The sequence below is a fragment of the Carassius carassius genome, chromosome 8 (genome assembly GCF_963082965.1).
Source record: "Carassius carassius chromosome 8, fCarCar2.1, whole genome shotgun sequence".
Taxonomy (NCBI): Eukaryota; Metazoa; Chordata; class Actinopteri; order Cypriniformes; family Cyprinidae; genus Carassius; species Carassius carassius.
The window spans coordinates 23,603,513-23,628,839 of NC_081762.1; the positions used below are offsets into that span (position 1 = coordinate 23,603,513).

Sequence of the window (25,327 nt, forward strand, 5' to 3'; positions counted from 1 at the left end):
ATCGTTAACACCTTGACAAAATCACTTAATTAATTTGTGGGCGAAAATTTAAGACGAAAATGTTATAGTGAACACATGCTTCTTGACGGTTTTGTAATGAACACCGTAATAGTTAGGACCGATGATGAGTAGCGATTGTGCTTCATGACTGTATTTGCAGACTTTGACATTTTATGATATAGGCTATGTACATTAAGGAAAATATTTCCTTTTTACACTGTGTTCTGCAGTTCTCTAATAAAAGGGTATTTCATGCTATTCTGTAGGCTATCACATGTATCGCGCCATGTCCTCCTGTGCTCCCGTTGTGGACAATGTGACTGTAAGGCAGCGCTGATTATTATTTTATTTTACTTTTAATACATTTTGAATTACGTTTGGATTTTACTAGATGTATATAGCCTAAAACAATCGGCACAAATAACACTGTTGGATTTAATCTTCATGATAATGTGGATATAACGTATGAAATGGAGTGAAAATTAAATGTCATTCATTCTTATAATCGTTCTTCTCACATTTATTTTCTACAATCTAACTTCAGTTCACGACCTCACCATCGGTGTCGCCAATTCCCTTTGTCTCCAGAATGTGCGTACGCACGGCTCAAAGTTTGCTTAAAGGTGCGCACATTCTCCCGTCAAGTTTGTTTTTTATAGATCACAACCTTTGCGTGGGAACTGGCGTACGTACGTTTCCAGCCCCGTTTTGTGCGTACGCACGCTTTATAAATGAGGCCCCTGGTATGTACAGCGTTTCCATTGTTCATGTTTGTATGTGTACTGCTTACAGAAAAATGTAGCAAATACAGTCTTTATAAGCTTTCCATTGAAAAACAGTGATCTGTCGTCGATGCTTGAGGCTTAGATCTTTATAATGATACATAGTTTGTCAAGATTAAATTTGTCACGTTTCATTTAATCTATTCATAAACACTAACACGTGTGAGTTTAGGGGTTTTCAGGACGAGGGCGTCGGGGTGCTGGCTAAGAGGTTAAAGGGATACGGCTAAGAACCTAGCATTTTATACCAAATCTTGCCTGTCACAGGGGCTACCGCTTGCTTTCGCGTAAGCTTGCTGAAGGAGCTGTCTCAACAGATCCCTAGTAGCAACACCCTGTTTAGATAGGTATCTGAGGATACATAGGTGGAGTGGCACCCAAGATGAACGGGACTTTTACCAACTCAAGAAAGGGCACGAAGCAACCGCGTGAAGCCCTCACCATAAAGGATTTTAGAAAGAACATAGAATACTAGCGTGCGACCTTACCACAGTGTGCATTTCAGAAAGTGTGCAAAGACTTCACGTGCACACTTACCATAGCCTGGATATTCAAAACTGTTCTTAAGGATGGGCTCTTGTGGCACTCTGATAGAGCAGCTCATAGATGGAATGGTGCATCTCAAAACAGTATGTTTGAGAGTCATCAACTCGATCTGTGGAAAAAATGCTGGAGCGCTCTTGGGAAAAATGAGATGTCTCATATGAGAGGAGAACTCCGAATTCAGAGTAGCCCGCTCATAGGCGACCCTTCTTGGAAAAGGGGAATCGCTGCTAAACTACCACGAGAATTGCCCAAATAGCCCCTCATGTTGAGGGATGCAATGCTTGAAGAGTATGAACAAATACACGAATGGCCGAATGGAGCCCAAGGAACCAAGGTCTAATCATCTCAAGAAAGGGAACGGGGCGGAGTCCGTAACCCTTACCATACAGGATTTCAGAAAGTGCACAGAGTCTTGCGTGCAAACTTACCACTTATGTGGATTTTAGAAAGTGCGCAAAGTGTTCACGTGCACACTGACCACCATGTGGTTTTCAGAAGGTACACAGAGATTAGCGTGTGTATCTAAAAGGTTCCTAAGCATTGCAGAGGCGCTGAACCGCACGGGAGAGCTCAAATTTCACTTGAGGAAGCATATACAAGAAGACTTCTGTAACTGTCACCTACACTTCCCACTGGATGTGACAGCACAACTAAGCGGCCAGGAGACCCCTCAGGGTGACCTGGCCGGACATCCATGGAATCCCTTGCAGTGCTGTGCCAGGCCTGAAGATCAAGGAGGCTCCTGCAGAAACCTGTGATCTCAGCTGCCTAATACCGGAACATGAGGCCGGATGGCTGGTGCTGACAAGTGTTTAGTAAACACTGTAACTGAGCACTGAAAAGGAAACTCACAGATTTTTCACAGAAACACCAGCAATTTAATACACATAAGTATACACAGAAAGGGTTACATACTCACCCACCCTCCTGCGCTGGAGCCCCGCTCAAGGGGCACCTCCTTTTAGTCCGGACCATCAGTAAGGTGGTTGCTATGAACATAGAACCAGCCAAAACATTATAGGTTCAGCACTGGCAACTGTTATGTGAGAGGTATCCACCTAACCTCGATCAGGTGGAGAGCTGGTTGTTACAGAGGAATTAGGAAGGGGAGGATAAAAGCAGAAGTTAAAAATCCCTAAAGGGAACAAGTAGATACCTAGGTATCGCTCTGATTCAGACGAGAATCCTGCCTGCCATGTTACCCCTCGCAACACTAGCCTTCTGTGCCCATCTTTGATCCTCAGATCGAGACAGGCCAGGACACCTATGTTGTTTGGGCTCAGACCTGGACATTCGTGGAATGAAGGATCTGAAGGCAGCGGAGCTTTCTTCCCGATGTCTGCCAGGTTCATCCACAGATGTCTCTCCATTACCACCATGGTCCCCATAGTCCTGCCCATGGCAGAGGCGTCCTGCTTGGTAGCCTGGAGAGAGATCTGTGTTGCGGCGCAGCTTGGCTACCTGATCAGGAAAAAGGCCCTCGCCTCTGTCCAGAGCAGATCAGTCTGAATTGCTTGAAACACCACCATCGTGTGATAATAAAGCCACAGCCTGACCTGCTACTGCGTATGTCTTGCCATTTAAGCGAGATGTATTTCTTGAAAGGGCTCAAATGGCAAGGAAGGAGATTAAGAGAGGATGTCTCCTCAGCAGAAAGAAAGCTCTTTCTACAGGGGGCATCATCTCATAGCTGTTTTCGCGCATCGCCTCAATATACTGTAGGTATAACTCTTATGCCAAAAACCGATGGATGCGAGAAGAAAACGGCCTCTTTCATTTCTTTTCAATCTCTGTATGGAGATCAGGCAGAAATGGAAGGCTCACCTGAGCTGGAGGGCTATGGTCAGAAAGATAATGCTCATCAAGGCGGCCTCACGGCGTCACCTTGTTAGCGCACTTTCATGGCAAGTCTAACCTTGCCGTGGCGTGATCCATAACCTCCAACAGCTCTACATACGCAGGGCAGGTGAATTGGGAAGGCTCAGCCTCAGCTTCATCACCATCCTCAAATATTTCCTGCTTTTCCTGGGTAAAAACCAAGCAGAGCACTAACCTCAGTATCAGAAAGTGTTAAAGATATAACATCATCCTCCCGAGGTTCTCTCTTGTCCGCCGCCATTACAAGTGTGAAAGGGAAAGTCCATGACGAGTCCAATGACGAGCTCATTCTCCTCCGTGCCCCAGCAGTGTTTAAATTATTAAAGTGTTTACTTTAATATTAATTTAAAATTTCTATTAAAATATATTATTTGAAAAACATTTGACATCAAGTTTGATTTATTTTATGCAGAACTATGCTCCTTTCACATTTTGTTTATGCTGTCATGCTACGATAAAAACTATGATGGCATGATGAAAATCAGACTGAAATATTAACTTACTAAATGTTATCTTATACTTCTTCTTGCAGCTATACTGTATATGAATAATAGATTTAGCCACAGTATTTATGTGGATGGATGGCTGGGGGGTTGTAGTTGATCAAAAGTGTCTGTCAATGTCCATCATGAGGCTAAACGTTTAGGAACCAGTTAGACTGTGTTTTCCAGCCCTTTGATCTCTAGAAATACAGTGTGGTTGATCACATTTCTGCGCTCTCCACAAGACAGACACCAGAATACAGCCAACAAAATCAAGTTATTTTGGTTGCTAAATCTAAAAAGCCTGACTGGATCACACTAGTGATTTGTATAAAGCAGCACTTGAAGGGGAATGTTTCGTCTGGAAAACAAGTTATAATGAGCCATTCAACTAAAAACACGATTTCTTGTTCTAATTTGCTACATATTCCAAATGAATTGGCACCCAATGCTAGCATGACTGCTCTACATTGTATGATATCATGTTACCTAAAAACCTTTGCTTTGCTAAACCTTAGGTTTAATATGTATCCCAGATCCTTCTGAGATCAGCAGTATTATAATGCTATCAATGCAAGTGCTGCAGACTTTAATGTGGGCTGCACCTAAAGGCGACTCAGAATCATAGCTACTGAGGTCACTATTGACGTTATGGTGATTGAGAGGCATTGCTTTTGTATGCAGTGCAGCATTCCTGCAGACGTGGATTTTTCCGCAGCTGAAGGGATTAGTTTGAGTGAATCGTGAATTTACAGGTATGTGCTTCTCACAAATGACTCTTGCTTACTATAATCTTAAATGACTTTAAGGGCTTGTTAGGAATGTATTTTTAAATTCAACATACAATCTAAATTTATTTCATTTCTTAAAAGTATAGTTTGACCAAAAATAAAAATCTGCTGAAAGTGTATTGACCCTTATTGTTCACCAGTGGATACTGTCCAAACAGTTGGTTAAAACATCACAGTAATCCACAAGTAATTCACACCATGTCTTCTGAAGTGAAAAGCTTTGTGTTTTAAGAAACAAATCCGTCATTAAGAACCGCTGTTTTCTGAGTCCTCTATCCATAATATTACTTTTGCTGGTAATAATAATAAAAAAGTCTCATCTGAATCAGGAGAGAAATATGCATAGATCAAGCACCATTTACAACTGAAAACAGTCTTAAACAGTTCTAAATAAATCTGTGGATTTTGATGTGAAAGGAATTGATTTTATTTTATTTTTTTTACTGGTGGAAGCTTTGTAATGGGTTATGGACTGGTATTTTGGCCAAAAGCAGCAGTTTAAAGTCTTAATGATTGTTTTGTTTCTTAACAAAAACACAGCTTTTCACTTCACAAAATATAAACTGATGGACTAAAATGGTCTGGATAACTTGTGGATTATTGTGATGTTTTTACTGGCTATTTAAACTCTCGTTCTGACGGCACCCATTCACTGCAGAGGGTCCACTGGTGAGCAAGTGATGTAATTCTAAATTTCTCAAAATCTGTTCTGATGAAGAAACAAACTCACCTACATTTCTCACCTACTTCATTACTCACCTAAATTCTTCAGCAACTTTTTTATTTTTGGATGACCTATTCCTTTAATACTCAAATTGCAGGTCTTACTGTACAAAATTTATCAGTACATGTTATTGGCATCTGCCAAATATATTAATCTAATACAAAGTACAAAGCGCTATTTTCTCTTTGTTTTTAATAAAGTTATCTGCTTTATGTACAGGACTGTCTTGAATAACAACAGATTTGTGTTTAGCTGTGCTAATCTAATCTTCTGCTTATTGAGCTCTCAGATGATTTACTCTGGGATGGCAATACAGTTGGCGTCCAATCATTTGGAGAGGCAATCAAGAGGAGCTGCGGCTCCCTGCCTCTCAAACCAATTACATGTATTCGTTATGATATCTAATTAGCTTCATATTGACTGCCAGAGTGTATCATTCATATTTGATGAAAAATAATAGCTTATCCATCCAATACTGGCAGCTGTCATTGTTCAAACTGTGATGCTATTGTTAACTGGCAAATGTAGTTTTTGTGTGGTCCTTTGACAAATAAATACAACTACTGAATTTGTGCATGAGTGATCTGGTGAATGGGTGATTTAAAGAGTGTGACGGTTATTTCCTCATGTTTTAATTCTACAATGCTTGAGACTCTTTTTTTTAAGGTTTTGCTGGTTAGCATGAGATTGTTCAACCTTACTGGTGGAAGCTGAAATGACACCTTTCTGCTGCCAAAAAACATTTCTTGATTAAAGACTATTCAAGTGCAACAGGTACCATTATAGTTAAATATAATGTAACTAAGACAATAGCTTCAGAAGCCCTTCTCTTTCCCCAGCTCCACCTGTATAGATCTGCTACGGGGTGACATGTATGTCATATATGGGGGTTGTTTCATATATGTTAAATGTGCAGCAGCAGTATTTCATACACGTTCACACCACTCAGCATAACTATTCTGCCAGACTAAACACATTAACATTGCCATGTAAATAACCATGCTAAACTCTTCAAGTTGTCATGACAGAAATATATAAAAATCCTAAATAAGACAAAAAAAGTTCTTATTTTACTTACTTTAAAAAAACAATGAATAAATAAATAAATACTATAATATTATCTCAATTATATTAAAAATCGATTCTGACTTAAAATATACTGGTCTTACCCTAAAGTTGTGGGTTCGAGTCTCGGCCGGAAATACCACGACTGAGGTGCCCTTGAGCAAGGCACCAAACCCCCAACTGCTCCCCGGGAGCCACAGCATAAATGGCTGCCCACTGCTCCAGGTGTGTGTTCACAGTGTGTGTGTGCTCTTTGGATGGGGTAAATGCAGAGCACGAATTCTGAGTATGGGTCATAATACTTGGCTGTATGCAGGGGCGCTGCACAAGATCCCAGGCCCTATGCATAGGCAGTCCTAATGCACCCCCCCCCCACCCTTGAAAATATATATTCCAGACTTTTCAAGGGCCCTCTCTTCCTTTGGGGCCCTGGTAATCAGTATTGGTTTTACCCCCAGTCTGACGCCCCTGGCTGTATGTCATGTCACTTATTACTTCCTGACCTGTGTGAATGTAAAAATGTGAACTAAAGGAATAGTTCACCCAAAAACAATCTGTCTTCATTTACTCACCCTCATACCATTCCAAACCTGTATAAATTTCTGTCTTCTGTGGAATACAAAAGAAGATCTTCTGCAGAGTGTTGGTCTCACTCTGTCATCTTCTGTGTTCTTCTTCCTCTTCCTATTCATGATTTCCATGCTCTATTAATGCAGTCTCTCTCTCTCTCTCTCTCTCTCTCTCTCTCTCTCTCTCTCTCTCTCTCTTTCTCTCTCTGAGTGGTTCCCCTCCTGAGATGCTGAGTGGTACATTCCTATCTACTACTCACTGGTGCTCTGCCTCTCGGTCCATCAGACAGCCAAGTGCTTGCTGCATGCTGCACTGCTCCACAGCATCACTGGCCGTGTGTGTGTGTGTCTCTAAACCTCCAGTGCTGCTCGTCTATACGTTCAGGATGTGTGGCGGGTGGCCTGTGCTGTAAACGAAAATCGACACTCCGACACTCCCACTGCAAGTCTCCCGGTCAGACTCAGCAGCGGCTCTGGGATGTCTTCCCCAGGATCCGCCAGCGGCAGCAAGAGGGATTCCTGTAAGTAGTGTCTCTCTTTCATGAAGTATCTTCTGACCCGCAGTGCTTCAGTGACTCTCCATGGGTTGTTTAAAGATGTGCATGCTGGAACAGAGCAGCTGTTGATCAGGATTTCAGATAACAGTTGTTTACTGGAATTGGCTTGTTTTGTTTCCAATTGGAGGGTGGAATAGTGGGTGGAGTGATATAATGTCTCATTATATTGGATGTTTTTTAATCACTTAATGGCGTTTTAATAAGATGGAAGAGAGAAAGGAGGCATAGGTCTTTCTTGCACTTAGCGATGTGTCTTTCAGCACTAAATCAGAGGTTCTTTGAAATTGCTTTTGCATCCAGATCCAGATTTTACACTGGATTTAAGGTGGCTAGCCAAAATGAATGTAGTTTATCATGCAAAAGTAAACAAATGTGTCCTTAAATCAAATGCTGAAACGTATTCACATTATCATGAACTGAAATATACAAAATTATTTTGCATCTTAAATTTCGATGATTTCCAACTCTCAGCAGCCAATAATTCATCGGCCAAAACACTGTGGTCAACAAAAACTGTGTTTATCTTTATTTAATTAACGAAATGTCATGACACCTCTTCATATTGTCATCTGCACAGTTTGGCTAGCTTCTACCAAATACAGATGAATTTGCATCAAAATACAATGGAATTTGATTGGACGCACAACCTTTGGCATCACCAAATGTGTTGCTAACTCCTTTGACGTCAACAATGACGGAAAGTATTTTCACAATCTTGTAAACATTGATTAGCCTTATTATTTAGTTATGCTAATAATGTATGCTTATAAGACGGCATTTATTCATCAGCATTGTTTGTATTTTTTATTAGTTGAGAAGCGCTGCTTTAAAGCACTGTTACTAGAGTCTCCAAGCTGGAGCTTTCTAGCATTGTCCAGTGCATTTTTTCACAAGAAAAAACTTTTGTTAATATTTCATTGCATGCGAAGATGTTGGAGCGGCGGTGAGTGGAATAATAGCAGCATGTATATGTCAGTGTGAAAGCTGTGTGAGGGAGAATCCTCAGGGGACGGACTTGAGTACTGAGTATTGATGGAACACTGAGACGCACTGTGATATCGTGCACACACACACACACACACACACACGCACACATAAATTAAAAAAAATCCCACATCCCCATGTGCCATTTTTCCACTGCCTTTGAGTCTGTTTGGCTTTCATGTTGATTAGTAGTGCAGGAGAGCTCTCTAAGTCTCGTTATTATGATGACCCCACCCATCCCCCCATCCGCCTCTCCTCCTCAGAATGCGATTTACTGTACTGTCAAGGCTCTTTCAGACCCTGGAAACCTCATCCCAGAATATCTTCAATTACGCAAACCACCTGCTCTCAATGACCCTCAGCCCACTTTGGTTTTCAACCAGCATCAGAAGTGATTGTTATTTTGTCTCTTCAAGTGTTTGGACACAAAGAAGTAAGTCAGTTATTTAATCCATTCATTTAGATCAAAACGTGGATTAAGAAATAAAATGCTGCTGTGGGTTGCTTGGAGATGAACAGTTCTGTTTTGTCATTATCTTCTGGTTGGCTAAATTGAGCAAAACAGACAACATTGTGTATAAAATAACACAATATTAACTTCTAAATGAACTGTTGTATAAGATGAGTATCACATTTCCACTCGTGTGATATCGTACTTAGCCTAAAGCTCATGTGATATTTAATAATAATAATAATAATAATAATTCCTTACATTTATATAGCACTTTTCTAGGCACTCAAAGCACTTCACATAGTCAGGGGGTATCTCCTCATCCACCACCAGTGTGAAGCATCCACCTGGATGATGCGACGGCAGCCATATTGCGCCAGAACACCCATACCATACCATACCATACCATACCAACTTTATTTGTTAAGCACTTTACAAAAACCAAAGTTGACCAAAGTGCTGTACAGAAAAATAAATAAATAAATAAAAATAAAATAGATAAAATAAACATAAGTACCATTTATAACCACACAATAAAAGCATTCAAAGTAACAAATTGAATCAAGTAAATAAAGTCGACTTCTTACTAGGTGTCAAAAGCCAAAGAGAAAAGATGGGTTTTAAGAAGGGTTTTAAAAACAGATAAAGAAGAGGCCTGCTTAACATGCAAAGGCAGATCATTCCATAGTTTAGGGGCAGACACAGCAAAGGCACGGTCCCCTCTGAGCTTACGCTTAGTTTTAGGCACAGTCAGGAGCAGCTGATCATCTGATCTGAGAGAGCGGACGGGTTTATAAGAGTGTAGAAGCTCAGAGAGGTATGGCGGAGCAAGACCATTTAGTGATTTAAAAGCAAATAACAGAATTTTAAAATGGATCCTAAATTGAATAGGCAGCCAGTGTAATGAAGCTAAAATAGGGGAAATGTGCTCATGTTTACGTGTGCCCGTTAAAAGACGTGCTGCTGCATTTTGTATCATCTGGAGACGGGTGATGGAGGACCCACTAACCCCCGCATATTGTGAATTACAGTAGTCCAGCCGTGTAGTTACAAAGGCGTGGATAACAGTTTCAAAATGTTGTCTTGACAGAATTGGCTTTATTTTGGCCAGCTGCCTTAAATGAAAGAAGCTTGATTTGACAACAGCTTTGATCTGACTGTCAAATTTAAGCTCAGGGTCCACTTTAACTCCTAGGTTTGTGATAGTAGGTTTAATATAGGGTGCTAAGGAGCCCAGATCTACAGGTGGGGTCCCAGTGGTGCCTCCAAAAACCATCACTTCTGTTTTTTTATCATTAAAATTTAAAAAGTTTAGAGCCATCCAGGCCTTTATGTCGTCGAGACAATTGAGTAGTTGTCCAACAGAGTTATACTTTTTCTTTTTAAGAGGTACATAAATCTGACTGTCATCTGCATAACAGTGGAATGAAATGCCATACTTTCTAAGTATGGAACCAAGTGGAAGCAAATACATAGAGAAAAGTAGAGGGCCGAGGACTGAGCCCTGTGGGACCCCACACAAGAGAGGAGCAGAGGAGGATACAGAGTCACCTAAGCTAACACAAAAATTTCGATCCGCTAAGTATGACCTAAACCAATCCAGTGCTATGCCACTGATGCCAACCCACTGCCTTAAACGTGAAATCAATATTTCATGATCCACTGTGTCAAATGCAGCAGTTAGATCTAAAAGCACAATGATAACACAGTCACCAGAGTCAGTAGCTAAAAAGATATCATTAAAAACTCTTAAAAGAGCAGTTTCGGTGCTGTGCAAGGTCTTAAAACCGGACTGGAAAACCTCTAGTATATTATGTTCTTCCAAAAAGGCCAATAGTTGACTGTACACAATCTTCTCCACGATTTTTGAAAGGAAAGGCAATTTGGAAATAGGCCTGAAATTAGCAAGAACTGACGGATCTAGAGCAGGTTTTTTAATCAGAGGTTGAACTACTGCATGTTTTAAAATTTCAGGGACCACACCCGAGGTCAGACTACTATTTATAACTGCTACAACAGATGATCCTACAGTGGGGAAAACCTCCTTAAATAGTCGAGGGGGGACAGCATCATATGGAGAACCTGAGGGCTTCAAATGACCAACAACCTCCTCTAAAGAGGAAAAAGTCACCAGCTCAAAATGATCAAAGACAGCCGAGCAGGGGACAGAGATTGAAGGGTCTGAAGCTGAAGGGACAATTTGAGACCTAATAGAAGTGACCTTATCAATAAAAAAGCAAAGGAAGTTTTCACACATAACAGGGGATGCTTCCATACAAGCATTCTGCGGGGCATTTAAAAGTGAGTCAATGGTGTTAAACAAAACACGAGGCTTGTGACAATTTGCCAGAATAATATCTGAGAAATGTTTTCTTTTGGCATCTTTCACAGTTTTCTGGTAATGACGCCAGCAATCCCTTAACATTTGAAGAGACACCTGCAGTTTGTCCTTCTTCCACTTGCGCTCAGCTCTACGGCACTCACGTCTGGCGGCACGAGTCATGTCATTTAACCAGGGCTCAGATTTAGTTTTAGGCTGCCTGGATTTTAATGGAGCCACAGTGTCTAAAACAGTTTGGCAGGTGGAGTGAAACCATGAGCAAAGCTCATCTGTGTGCAATACAGACTCGGGAGTGATGGAGTTCTGTTTGAACGCAACCGAGAACTGAACAGCAGTGGAAGGGTTAATCATACGACAGCGCCGTGCAGCAGCGCGAGGTTTAACTGTATGACAGGCAAGAGCAGTCTCAAATAAAACAGGCATATGGTCAGAAAACACTGCGTCACATATCTCTAGATTAAGAACAGGCAAGCCATATGATAAAACAAGATCAAGTGTGTGTCCATGTTCTTGTGTGGGTCCAGACACAGATTGCACAAGATTGCAGCCACCACACACCAGCTTACTGGTGGAGAGGAGACATAGTGATGAAGCCAATCAGCAGATATATTTCTTAACTATGTGATGTAAATATGAGACACAATCTCAAACAGGGGCATTTTGCCCCATATCTTGCATTTTAGGGATATTCTCTAGGCTCCATCATGCAATAAGTTGTTGCCCTGCCTCATATTAGTCATCAATCGACTGTATGAAATGACAGATGATGCACATTGGTCTGGGGCGGGGCAGTGGGTAATGTAGTTTTTCTACTGAGATTTGTCCAGTAAACATGATTATTTTAAGGATAACTAATGTCTTCAACAAATTCAGCATTTTCCATTGACAACAATTAACAGCATCATAGCTCACAGTGTGGATTCACACACAGCGGTTTTTGCTGACAGCTAAAGCCAGCCAGGCAGTGAGATGACAGAGGTGCTGATTAAAGAATATTGAGCAGAATTCAACAGAAAGCAGGCTCTAAAGTCTTCTTGTTTGTCTCCTCATTGCTTCATTTTAATTTATGTGTGCCAGGGTTCCCCTTGCTTGAACATAAAATATTAATAGTGTTTAAATTACCATGCGACAGAAAAAATTAGTGTAGTGTTAATTTGGTAGTGTGCTGTACGTATAGCCCTCTCTCCTCCTGCCTTTGCTCTGTGTTGATGAACTGCAATTATTTCATAAGGATGACAGTTTGGAGACATGGATTGGATTTGGAGGTGTGTGTGTGTGTGTTCTTTGAGGTTGCACTGAGTTTTTTTTACAGTAGTATTTTTGACAGAAAGATAAAAGTGTCAAATTTCCTTAATAAAAAGGATATATATGTTTGTTATGTTTAGTGTACTCTATAACTTTTTTTTTTGTAATGTGCAAGTTCTCTATTTATTGAGTCACATCAATGGCCCTTATATCTTCTTTATCCAGTACAAATATCGTATCTGGCCTACTATATAATTTTATGAGTCACAAACTTTGTTCAGTGTTTTGTATGTCTTGATTGTCTCTAGATCCCTAAGGTGGCAGAGCAGATCTGACTCACATTATTCATCAGCAGGCTGCTAGATCCTCTCTGAGGATTATAGTGCTACCGTTATAATCAACAAAGCTGTCTGTTGCATAGAGAATGTGCAACACAACCAAATCAGAACTCTCTCATTATAATAAAGAAACCAGTTTAATTTAGTAAATGGCGTTCAGTTATTATATCACAAATAAAAAAATATATAATTATTTTGCCTTTTTAAACCAAATTTTGTGGAAAAATGTCTTAATGCTCCAATCTAATAATAATAAATATAATGAGTCAAGAAGGATGTGATGAATATAATATCAATGGTTCATACACTGCAGCAGTCGGTTTCTGAGGTAAAAAAATAAATTAAAAAGCCCTTCATTTTCTCTATAGGGGAATTATTTTTTTAACAATACCTTGTAAACCATTAAATAAACATGTTTAGCATCAGAGTTCCGGATAAAAACTACATTACCCATGATTCTGCAGAGAATCTACACCAATCAGAGAATTGAAAAAGCAAATTGCACTTTAAAGAGTAACTAAACCCTAAACCAACTTTTTTTAGTTAATGATCTATAAGAATGGGGCTTTATTAGTGCTGTTCATTGATTCGAGTAACTTTTTTGACATTTGAGTATAAAGTGTTTTAATTCTACAATATATGGTGTAAAAACGTGTGAGTGCTGCCCTCTTCAGGTTGAACGGTGGCTACTGCAGTTGATTTTTCTTATTGGATGTTGCGGTGGCAAGTGACGTAAGCAGTTTCCAGCTCACCACCCCCCTTGGTACGAGCTACCACGCCCTCGACAGTATAAAACCATCAAAATCACTGTAGTGAGTCAGGAGCTGGAATTGCGAGTATTGGTAACGACCAGGATAGACTAATATAGTATCTATTTAGCATAGCAATTATATAGTTATTTAGATCTTCAAGTTAACGTAGATTTATCTGTATTTAGTACAGTGGTCAGGATGGTACGGAGGTGTGTTGCTAGTTGCGACAGCACTGCTGAACTGCATAGTTTACCAGAAGACTTTAAAATTAAGCGCCAGTGGTTGCATGCATTTGGCCTGGAAGACCGTGAGTTCCCGCCTAGAGCTTGAGTGTGCAAACTGCGTTTTAGACGGGATTGCTTCTCCAACGCAATGGAGGTGGAAATGGGCTTCTCCACACAGCTCGCGCTGAAAAGCGACACGGTGCGGGAGTTAAGACCGCAGTTTGAGCCAGCGGCTCGAACTGATATGGTCAGACACCTCGACACCCTCCACTTCAAGTAAAAGTGGGGGAGAAAAGTCCTCTACTTCAAATGATCGCTCTGTTGCAAAGCTACTTGCGTCATTACAGTCACTCTCCATTTTAGCGTCTCTGACAGCAGCTGTCAATCAATCCGTCACTGCGGGTCTCATGTTCACGCCGCTCTCGCTCAGCCCCGCCCTAGTTTCGTCCCCTCTATCTCCGCTGTGATCTGCCCACTTTTCAAATATTGTCAGTGGGTGGAGTCAGGCTCTGAGCAGGGGTTTAGTTACACTTTAAGAACTCTTTAGCCTGTGCACTCCCATTGAAGACTATGAATGTCATAACTGGCCCTCCTTATTGTAACAGGGCAGCGTGACAACGATGTTGGAGATCTATGTGCAGGCTTTATTTAAAAAGAGTGTAGTCAAAACAAGCAGGGTCATCCACCAGCCAACAACAATGAACAGGGCAAGACAAAAAGAGTAATCCAGAAACGGGCAATGGTCAGGGCAAGCAGCAAGTAATCACAGAAACACTAGGTAAACAGTCCAAGGTCAAAAACACAACAAGGCAGAGCAAAAAACAAGTCAGGCAAGGCAAGGGAAACAAGGGGACAAGAAATCAGGATATAACACTTAGCCGTGAGTGTGTGTGTGCTGCTTAAACAGTCTACTGATGGGTAACAGGTGAGTTTGTAATCAATTCCTATGCATGGGATTATGGGAAATGGAGTCCGGTGGAAAACAGACTGAGTGGTAGTGGAGCCCTCTGATGGCAGATAGCAGAGACCGGATTGTGACAGTTATGCTCTCAAACCATTTCTATATTTGTAAATACTGAGCAAAGTATACAGTATATATTGCACACTGCATGTAAGCAACCAATAACAACAATAACAAATGCTCCAGTTATAACAAACAAAGCAAGCATGTAATGTCACTGAAGGGGAGGGCACAAATCTTAATTAGCTCTCATGTTGCACAACTTTGTTCTTTACACAAAGGTAGGTTAAATGTCTTTACAACATTGCTACAGAAGCAGTCGTGATGGGAAAATAGCATTCAGTGTCAAGCTGCTTAACACATGTACAATAAACAGTCAAGGGAGTTTGGCACAGCAGCACGCTCACATTCACAGAGCACCTGGATAAACAGGTGCTCAGATGGAAAACAGCCTTGTGCTGCTCAAACTACTTAACCTCAGTGTGAACAGTGAAGTGTGCTGACGGCGCTGGAGGTTGAAGGGGAATGTAAACATTTTGGAATAATGGATGAGGATGCTCAGTATGAGATGTGGAAGTTTTTTTGATGTAGGATCTGTGCTGCTGTTAATTGGCGTTGGATGTTGCTGAGAGCACAAAAGGAGGACTCACTCTGAGGGAATTATATGTGTGTGAGTGTGCAGAAGACACACACGGATGTCTAGATATAACAGTTGAACTGGGACTGACCCATATTCCATATGCAGCTTCATACTGTATAAAAGGAGAAAATAGAACTGTTATGTGAATGATACTGTGCTAATTTATATTTTGCTTCGGGTGAATTATATGAGCTATTATATGAGCTATTAAGAGATTGTGTTAGCAACAAATACGTTTATTTTAACAGTATTTTTAATCAGAGTAAGTCAGAAAGCCTTTTCTATAAGTGATAATTTTCACTCAGTCAACTGAATTTTTGTGACAAACTTTGTGTTATCAAGCCTTTAGCCTCTGTATATTTTAGTCTAATTGAGTCAAGCCTTTTAGGTGGCCTCCAGATCTAAAAAATTAATTATACACAATTCATTCATTCATTTCAACTTTTGTATATAATATCACAGGATATTATATTATCATATAATATGTAATATATTATATATCATATATTATTATTACTATTAGTAGCAGCAGTAGTAGTAATATTTGTCTGGTTTAATACAATTTATTAATATATTACTATATTCATTACTATGTTTACATACTATATTTTAATATATATTTTTGTTATAATTATTTATGTGTCATTAATGTTATTATACTTATTTAATATTATTTATGACCCTATTATTGTTGTCATTTATGTTTTGTTTTAAATAATCAGGCTTTTACATTGGCCTTCAAATCTTAATGAATTATATAAAATATATACTATCCATTATTATGTTTGTTTAGTTTAAATAAAAATATTATTTTTGTTGAGTTGACCATATTTATTAATATATTCATTATTGCTGTTATTATTTGTTTACTTTTAAGATCATTTATCACTTCTATAATTGAGTTAATTATTATGATTTAATTGTTGTTATTTGTTTGGATTTCAATTAATTTATTATCGTATTATCACATGAATTGTTATTATTACTTACAACCCGAATTCCGGAAAAGTTGGGACGTTTTTTAAATTTTAATAAAATGAAAACTAAAAGACTTTCAAATCACATGAGCCAATATTTTATTCACAATAGAACATAGATAACATAGCAAATGTTTAAACTGAGAAAGTTTACAATTTTATGCACAAAATGAGCTCATTTCAATTTTGATTTCTGCTACAGGTCTCAAAATAGTTGGGACGGGGCATGTTTACCATGGTGTAGCATCTCCTTTTCTTTTCAAAACAGTTTGAAGACGTCTGGGCATTGAGGCTATGAGTTGCTGGAGTTTTGCTGTTGGAATTTGGTCCCATTCTTGCCTTATATAGATTTCCAGCTGCTGAAGAGTTCGTGGTCGTCTTTGACGTATTTTTCGTTTAATGATGCGCCAAATGTTCTCTATAGGTGAAAGATCTGGACTGCAGGCAGGCCAGGTTAGCACCCGGACTCTTCTACGACGAAGCCATGCTGTTGTTATAGCTGCAGTATGTGGTTTTGCATTGTCCTGCTGAAATAAACAAGGCCTTCCCTGAAATAGACGTTGTTTGGAGGGAAGCATATGTTGCTCTAAAACCTTTATATACCTTTCAGCATTCACAGAGCCTTCCAAAACATGCAAGCTGCCCATACCGTATGCACTTATGCACCCCCATACCATCAGAGATGCTGGCTTTTGAACTGAATGCTGATAACATGCTGGAAGGTCTCCCTCCTCTTTAGCCCGGAGGACACGGCGTCCGTGATTTCCAACAAGAATGTCAAATTTGGACTCGTCTGACCATAAAACACTATTCCACTTTGAAATAGTCCATTTTAAATGAGCCTTGGCCCACAGGACACGATGGCGCTTCTGGACCATGTTCACATATGGCTTCCTTTTTGCATGATAGAGATTTAGTTGGCATCTACTGATGGCACGGCGGATTGTGTTTACCGACAGTGGTTTCTGGAAGTATTCCTGGGCCCATTTAGTAATGTCATTGACACAATCATGCCGATGAGTGATGCAGTGTCGTCTGAGAGCCCGAAGACCACGGGCATCCAATAAAGGTCTCCGGCCTTGTCCCTTACGCACAGAGATTTCTCCAGTTTCTCTGAATCTTTTGATGATGTTATGCACTGTAGATGATGAGATTTGCAAAGCCTTTGCAATTTGACGTTGAGGAACATTGTTTTTAAAGTTTTCCACAATTTTTTTACGCAGTCTTTCACAGATTGGAGAGCCTCTGCCCATCTTTACTTCTGAGAGACTCTGCTTCTCTAAGACAAAGCTTTTATAGCTAATCATGTTACAGACCTGATATCAATTAACTTAATTAATCACTAAATGTTCTCCCAGCTGAATCTTTTCAAAACTGCTTGCTTTTTTAGCCATTTGTTGCCCCCGTGCCAACTTTTTTGAGACCTGTAGCAGGCATTAAATTTTAAATGAGCTAATTAAGTGGATAAAAGTGTAAAATTTCTCAGTTTAAACATTTGCTACATTATCTATGTTCTATTGTGAATAAAATATTGGCTCATGTGATTTGAAATTCCTTTAGTTTTCATTTTATTAAAATTTAAAAAACGTCCCAACTTTTCCGGAATTCGGGTTGTATGATTTATTATTATTAGATTTACAGCATTTATTATTATTAAAGAAGAAGAAGAAGAAGATGATGATAATGATGATGATAAAACTGTACATTATTAACTAATGCCAGTGTAGCTAGGCAAACTGGTGTAAAATGGATTTGTGTAATTGGCATATACTAAATGTGTTATTGAATAGCCATGAATTAATGGGTTCCATGATTGTGATTTGCAAAATGAAATGGAAATGAAATATGGAAGATAATTAGCTAGCTAATGCTGGTTATTGTAGGCTGTAAATCTGTTTTTCAGTGCTGCTATCAAACAGGTCCAGACGTGATTAACTTGCTTGCTGGGATAATGCAAATAAACGTCACCAGCAAATCAGTTATTTTGAATGACATTTCACACTAATAGGCTTTTTCGTCCCCTCTAACTTTTGAACAAATCACTGCACACAATTCCCATCTGGGACTGTTAAAAATGACTTATTCCACATGATCTGAAGTCGGGTCAGACCTGAAGGGTTTGGTGTATGTCAAGTCAAGCTGTTCTCAGAATAGTGATTTGATTCAAGTCCAAACCTCTAGTTCCCAGTGCAGACAGATGAGACAAGACTACACCAGAGACCTGGGACCTCAGACTCTCTCATAGAGGTTTAAAGAAGAGACCGTTCTGAGATGAGATGATTCTGTCCAATATATCCTGAGGACGTCACCCTGCTAGCTTCTTTAATTATGCCTTTCCTATTCTCACTCAACTTCCATGATCTGTTTGAAGTTTGATAGAGTCTTTAAATAGCTCAAAAACAAATTTAACGTCACATACTTGATGACTTTTCCTAATTTTCTAAGAACTGATAACTAACAAAATGAACATGGTTTCAAACAACTTATATGAAAAGATTACATTGCTTTTGTAAGGAGTCTCAGATACCTGAGACATGAAATATGAATAAATACATTTTCACATGCTATAATTGTCTGATTATTTTCAGTGTATACAGTACATGGCAAACATTTTATTTGCATAAGCTCGAATCTATATAAGACTGTAAATCTATATGTGATTTATTTCTATATGTGCTATAGTTAAGTCGATTAATTTGTTAACTGCGAATTACAAGAAATACTTTGATGACTTTGATAACTATTTTATGCACATTGTGGCACTTCCATCCATCATGCAATATTTTTTTTTATGTGATATTCCAAAATGTGCATAAAATAGGGGGATGGAAACATGACACATCACACATTTGTCATAAATAATTTAGTTTTTCTTTAATTTTCATCAGTAGTGTATATATAAGATTTTTTGTGCTTCACTTTCTGTTATTTAGTTCAGATATTCATTATTACTTTTTTCTGTAGTCAAATGAAAAGTTACACTGAGATATGACAGAGCTGAAGCTTCAATAATATCTGTCTACTTGTTTTGATTAACCAATGCAACAATAAAACATACAAAGACATTTCAATGGAATTTAATAGGTTTTAATAATTTGCACTATTGCACTTGGGTCTCTGGGACCTTAAACAGAAGGAAAGCAAATTTCATACTTCAGATGAGACACCATAATGACATATATTGATACGAGTGATATGTGTGACTGCTTAACATAAAGGTATTCTATTGCCCATAAAATGGCATATAAAGGGAAATTCAAAATATAAGACCACAACAAATGTGCTAATGTTTTATATTATCATTAGCTTAATTTGACTGAGCTGAGAAGAATGCTGAGAAATGCTGCTTTTTTTCTTTAAAAAGTAATCGCACACATACAAAGAAGGAGGGAGACAGGAAAAGCAAGCTGCCAATCTGTAGTAAACAGCCTTTTAAGCAAATGAGTTTGAGTTGGACTCTCAGCAGATGAGAGCAGGATTAGCGTCCCTTCTGCAGGTTAATTACACAGAGAGGCCACACACACACACACACACACACACACACACACACACAGACACACACACACACACACACACACACACACACACACACACTTTCGCTCAGGATGTAGCTTTGCTGTTTGGTCAAACTGCCCCATTGTTTATTAACTCTTATGCAGTCTTTTTATATTTTAAAAGAAGTCATAGCTAGAATGGTATGGAAAAAATGTAAGGGGTGAAGGGGTGAAACTCTAAGATATATACAGTATATAAACCTTGACAAAAACTGAGAATGTCTTAATATACATTTAAATCCACAACCTAATAAAAGTAAACAATTTGCTCTCACAAGATGGTGTTATTCTTGCTTTACTTTCATCTGAATTACTGCATTGATTGAAAAAACAAATGTGAAAAAACATTTTTGTTACATTTTCAATAGGAAAAGTTTATCATATTTTTTGCATAAATATTAATTAGTAACATGAAATTATCTTAAAATACAAAAGTATATATTAGATTTATTTAACTGAAGAAAAAAAGAAGTTACATTTCAGGTGTCCGGTCACGTTTGACGACAAAGACCATGGGCCCTATTTTTCTTTTTTAATCTAAACACACAGTGTAAAGTGCACGGCGCAGGTGCACTCAGTGCGTGTCCAAATCCACTTTTGCTATTTTAATGAAGAAAAACGGTCCATGTGCCGAGGTGCATTTTTGGTATGGGTTGGTCCTATTCTCTTAATAAGTAATGGGCGTAACGTTCAATACACCAATCAGAGTGTCATCTCCCATTCCCTTTAAGAGAGCGAGATGCGCTCAGGCAAATAGGTAGCCTAATTCTAATACACGCAATGACTATCAATCATTACATTTATTACATTACATTACATTTATATTTATGTAGCCTACACAATAATATTCTTTTACACTGCAATCCTTTTGTTTTTAATATTTGGCATGTTTGTGCGATCCATCCCTGTGTGTAATAAGCAAAGTCAACGTGCACTGTGGACCTTCCCAGAGGTGCATTTTCTACCAACGCGCTCTTTAAATAACAAAAAACATATATATATTGACTTTAGACTTTAGACCAGGTTTGAGTTGGTCTATGTCGCAGTGTATTTTCAGCTCCTTAAAATAGCAATGCGCCTGAACACCGTGTGCTGGTTTTTAGACCAGCACACCCATGGGCACACAAATGGGCGCAAATGCATTTGCTAATTAAACGACGTGGCACTGGATGGGAAAATGCTGCGCTGAACTGAAACTAGCAAACACACTTGCGTCGCTTTGCGCTGGGTGTATGAAAGGGCCCCATGAGTGTGACTCCCAAATGAAGAGTGCACACAGCCTCTTTTCAAAATCTTCATTAAATAATGACAGAAAATGTGCTGACGTGCTGGTCAAACTATTAAAATCAGACCAAATTATGACATCTTGTTTAAGATCCATCAGAAGGATGCGGATAGATGTACTGTACTGTAGGTACTACACACAAAGTTTCCGATCAAATACATCTAGCGCAATAAAATGAAGTCTGTTTCTCTCTGTCTGGCTGAAGACTGCTTTTCACGATTATAATATATTGTCCCATAAAAATGAATAAGAAGTAGAATTTCCTGCGCAGTGTGTGTGAGCTGTGATAGCACCATTCAACTCACTTCATATAGCATAAAAAGATGTCTGACAGCCAGAGGGAACATCTAGCATATTGTAAAGGGCCACAATAAAAGGAAACATCATTAAAGGGGAATGGCAAGACTGCTGAGCCCTGCTTTTCACAGTCAGTGAATGAGCTACTTTCTCTGAGAGAAAGAGAGGAACATAAGGCTCCATAATAAAGTAATGACCAGGGAGCCATATGTATATACAGACTTGTTTTTTGAAACTCATTTAAAGACAATAAAACGATGTAGTTGTTTCTTTAAAGAGCTATTTCTCCCTGAGCAGACCCAATATACTCAAGCCAAAGATCTTTTTTGTTCTTCACTTGTAGGGTTAAGAAGATGTCTGAAATACCTTTGCAGTGGTATGTTGTTAGCGAACATCCCAGCATCCCGTGGCATTTAGATGAATATGTTAATATGTGCTGTGTGCTTTCCTCCTAATACAAAATAAACACAACAAAGATGATAGCAGCATCTAATCGAAGTGATGTGGATAGGTTTACACCAGCTCTGCAATTTGGCTCTACAGTACAGTCAAGTTACATCACGCTTATTTATATAGATTTTTTTTATACAATAGATTTTTTTAAAGCAAGCAGTTAACACTATTAAAACATAAAAAAAACTTTAGTCTTTTTAAACTAAATCAGGCCAATGCTTTGTATATTCTTGCACCGCCAACTAGGGGTTTAAATTAGATGGTTCATCACGATACGATATAATATCGATTCTCATACCCAGCAATACGAAATTTGCAGATCCTTCAAAACATTTCTCCTCAGCAGTCTGCCTCTCATTATCTACCCTATTTCAGTTCTAGCCCATTCTGTTCTCCCTTGTCTAGAATTGTTATTGTCAATCTTTGCTACGTGTGTTTTCTTGTTTCCCTGGATGTTATTAAAGACTGTATGTTTGAATTGGACTGTGTCTCATCGTTCCTCACAAATTCTCTCACTTGGCCTCATGGGATAGTAAAGTGTTCATTGGATATACACTTTAAAATCTCGCTGGAAGTGAGAATACTGTGAATTCAGACATACTACTCTCTTTTTCATACTGTTTTTCGCCTACTACTGCATATTGCAGGGAAGTGAACATACATGGACACAGGGAGTCACTTATTTCATTCACAAATGAATTTGTGTTTTATTTTGATTTTATGAGAAAATCGTGGAATGATTAAATTACTGACTCTTAAAAAAAAAAGTCACTTGTTGCCTACTACTGGCCTAACCTGCAGAAACTTTCACTGATAAATCCCCATCACTTATACACAGATTGACAGCTTTTAACAACATGCAAAAACATACAACAAATATTGAAAAATCCCGGACTTCATGATTGATTTTTTTTTTACGGTCACTAGATTTTAAATTCTTATTAATGTTACGTGTAATCATTGAAGTCCGTTTGGAAGCCTGCATTATTTTCAGCTAATTTCAAATCCAGTGATGCTGGAGTAATGTTTAAGGACTTTTCTGCAGTGCTATTTGCATTTTAATGTGCTACACTATTTACTTTCTTCCTGTCACAGATTTAGAAGGATTATGGGTTCAGTTCGTTATGCCTTTCTTATTAAAGGCCACTCAAAATGGTTTGTGCCACACTGATTCTCTCCATGCTGAGGCCCCTCCAGATGCAGCAAAATTCCTGTCAGCTCAGTGGCAAATATAAACTGACACCGGCGTCACCAACATCTCCCTGAGCCTGTCATTCTCAAAGACATGCTTGTATTTCCATTTCTGACATGTTTCCCTGTCCGCCATCTGACTAACACTTGACATTTGTGAGCTAAACTGTGATTGTAAATGTAATTAAAATTTGTATGATGAAAGGGTTGGTGGACTTTTGTTAAAATGGGCTACTCTAAGACCCGCTTCTTCTTTCATTGCATTGCATCATAGGTTTGACTCTCATTCAGCCTGACGCACAGCTCCTCCACTCGTGTGCACAAATACACTGCCTATCCTATCTAGTCAGCCTCATTAATAAGACAGTAACTAACCGTAATAGGTTCAAATGGTCAGCACTGGACTTTAATTAACATTTTACATTACACTGGCTATCTTACATTTTGGCAATATAAATATCAGCAACTGCACCAAATGGCATATTATTTTGCTCACTTTGGGCCTCAAATTAAATGTAGGTGTTTTTTGCTCCTCATGTATGATCTCCATATTCTCATTACATGTATATCATACGATATGAGCCATAAAAGACTAATGAGTATAATACTCAACAGAAAACACAGTCACACTTTAGTTTGAGGACCAATTCTCACTATTATGACTTTTGCCTTAAACTAAATTGGCTGCTTATTAATAGTTAATAGGGTAGTTGTTAAGTTTATGTATGGGGTATGTTTAAGGGATCTAAAATATGCTAATGCAGAATGAAGCATTATGTGCTTTATGAGTACTAAAAAACAATATGCTAGTAATATGCATGCTAATAAGCTTCTACTGTAGTTAATACTGAGAATTGGTCTCTAAACTGTTACGGAAAACACATATGCAAACTTATTAATATTTTGTCTAAAGGTTTAATAATGGTTCATTTAAAGAAAATTCTGAAAATAATCATTTCTGATTATAATTTCATATGTCAGTTGTTTCAGGGTTCATCACATTCATGTCATTGCAAATAAATATGTATGACTACAAATCTATTCCTTTTATTTAAGGCACTTTCCCTTCATACTAGCCCTGCTGTTTTATGGTTGAAAACACTCTGATATTCTCAGACCTGGAGAGAAAAGACAGAAAGAGGATGTCTGAACAATTTAAGTGAACTCTCTATGTTTAGAGCCTTCTTATCTAATCATCTTCTTGTCAGACTGCCGAGTCCTTTCAGACAGGCTATCATTGCACTGTCAGACTACTCCAGAGTCTATCATATCATATTTCAGGGTTAAAGTGGTATTTATAGCTTTATCAATACTAAGACACATGGCAGAATGCAGACGATTGTAACTGATACCCACTGTGAGACATTCACCTGCTTTAGTCTGCAGATGTTAACAGAAGCCCCACAAATTCAGAAAGTAGTGTTTATTAATGGCAGTTTTAAAGAAAAGTGTGATTTTCTGGCTATTATTCCATGCATTTGCATCGATATATATATATATATATATATATATATATATATATATATATATATATATATATATATATATATATATATATATATATATATATATATATATATATATATATATATATATATATATATACATACATACATTATATTGTGAAACATTTTTTATAATTTTTTAAAATATTGTTTATTTTCCTGAGTATAAAACAGTTGGTGTTCATAATATATGACATTTTTCATTTTTGTATTAATTTGCAAATGAAAATTTTACTCAAGGAAGCCCACAGCACAAAGGCAACATCTTGCACAATCTTAAGTTCTTTGTTACCATCTTAATTTGAATCAGCTCATTTGCTTACGGTGACCTTGGTAAACTGGGATTGTTGCAGCTTCCTTTAACAATCACCCTGGGAAATGTGTGGGTTGGCATGCGGATGGCAAATATATAAAATAACACCATTTTACCTCTATCAAAGGGCAAAGCTCATTTACAGGCCCATTTAGTCAACTCAAATTAATATAAGTCAACCCTAAAGACATACATGGATTTATTTTTGCCCTGTGTCTTACACCCCCCTCATTGTCTTTTTCATGCTTGTGGCCTTTCATGCGTGGCCTTTATTCAGGAGCTATAGTTTGGGTTCATATCACAAGAAAATGAAAATTTTAGCTTTCCTTAAAATGATAAAGAAAGAAGAAAAAGAAGAAGAACAAGAAAACAGAGAGAGGCATTCACACATTATATAATATTTATGAATAGAGAGCAACAGC

General features: G+C 38.4%; 1 protein-coding gene across 2 annotated transcripts in view; it reads left to right on the plus strand.

Moving 5' to 3' along the window:
* Nucleotides 1-7,109: 7,109 nt before the first annotated feature.
* dtnbp1b (dystrobrevin binding protein 1b) overlaps nt 7,110-25,327 on the plus strand; it is a 42,229-nt gene continuing 24,011 nt past the window's right edge. Inside the window, exon 1 of one of the 2 annotated variants that reach the window (XM_059556718.1) lies at nt 7,110-7,358. In XM_059556718.1, the coding sequence (XP_059412701.1) occupies nt 7,316-7,358 (43 nt within the window). In that variant the 5' untranslated portion in view covers nt 7,110-7,315. The remainder of the gene's footprint in view (nt 7,359-25,327) is intronic. The other variant, XM_059556719.1, reaches the window with a different exon arrangement.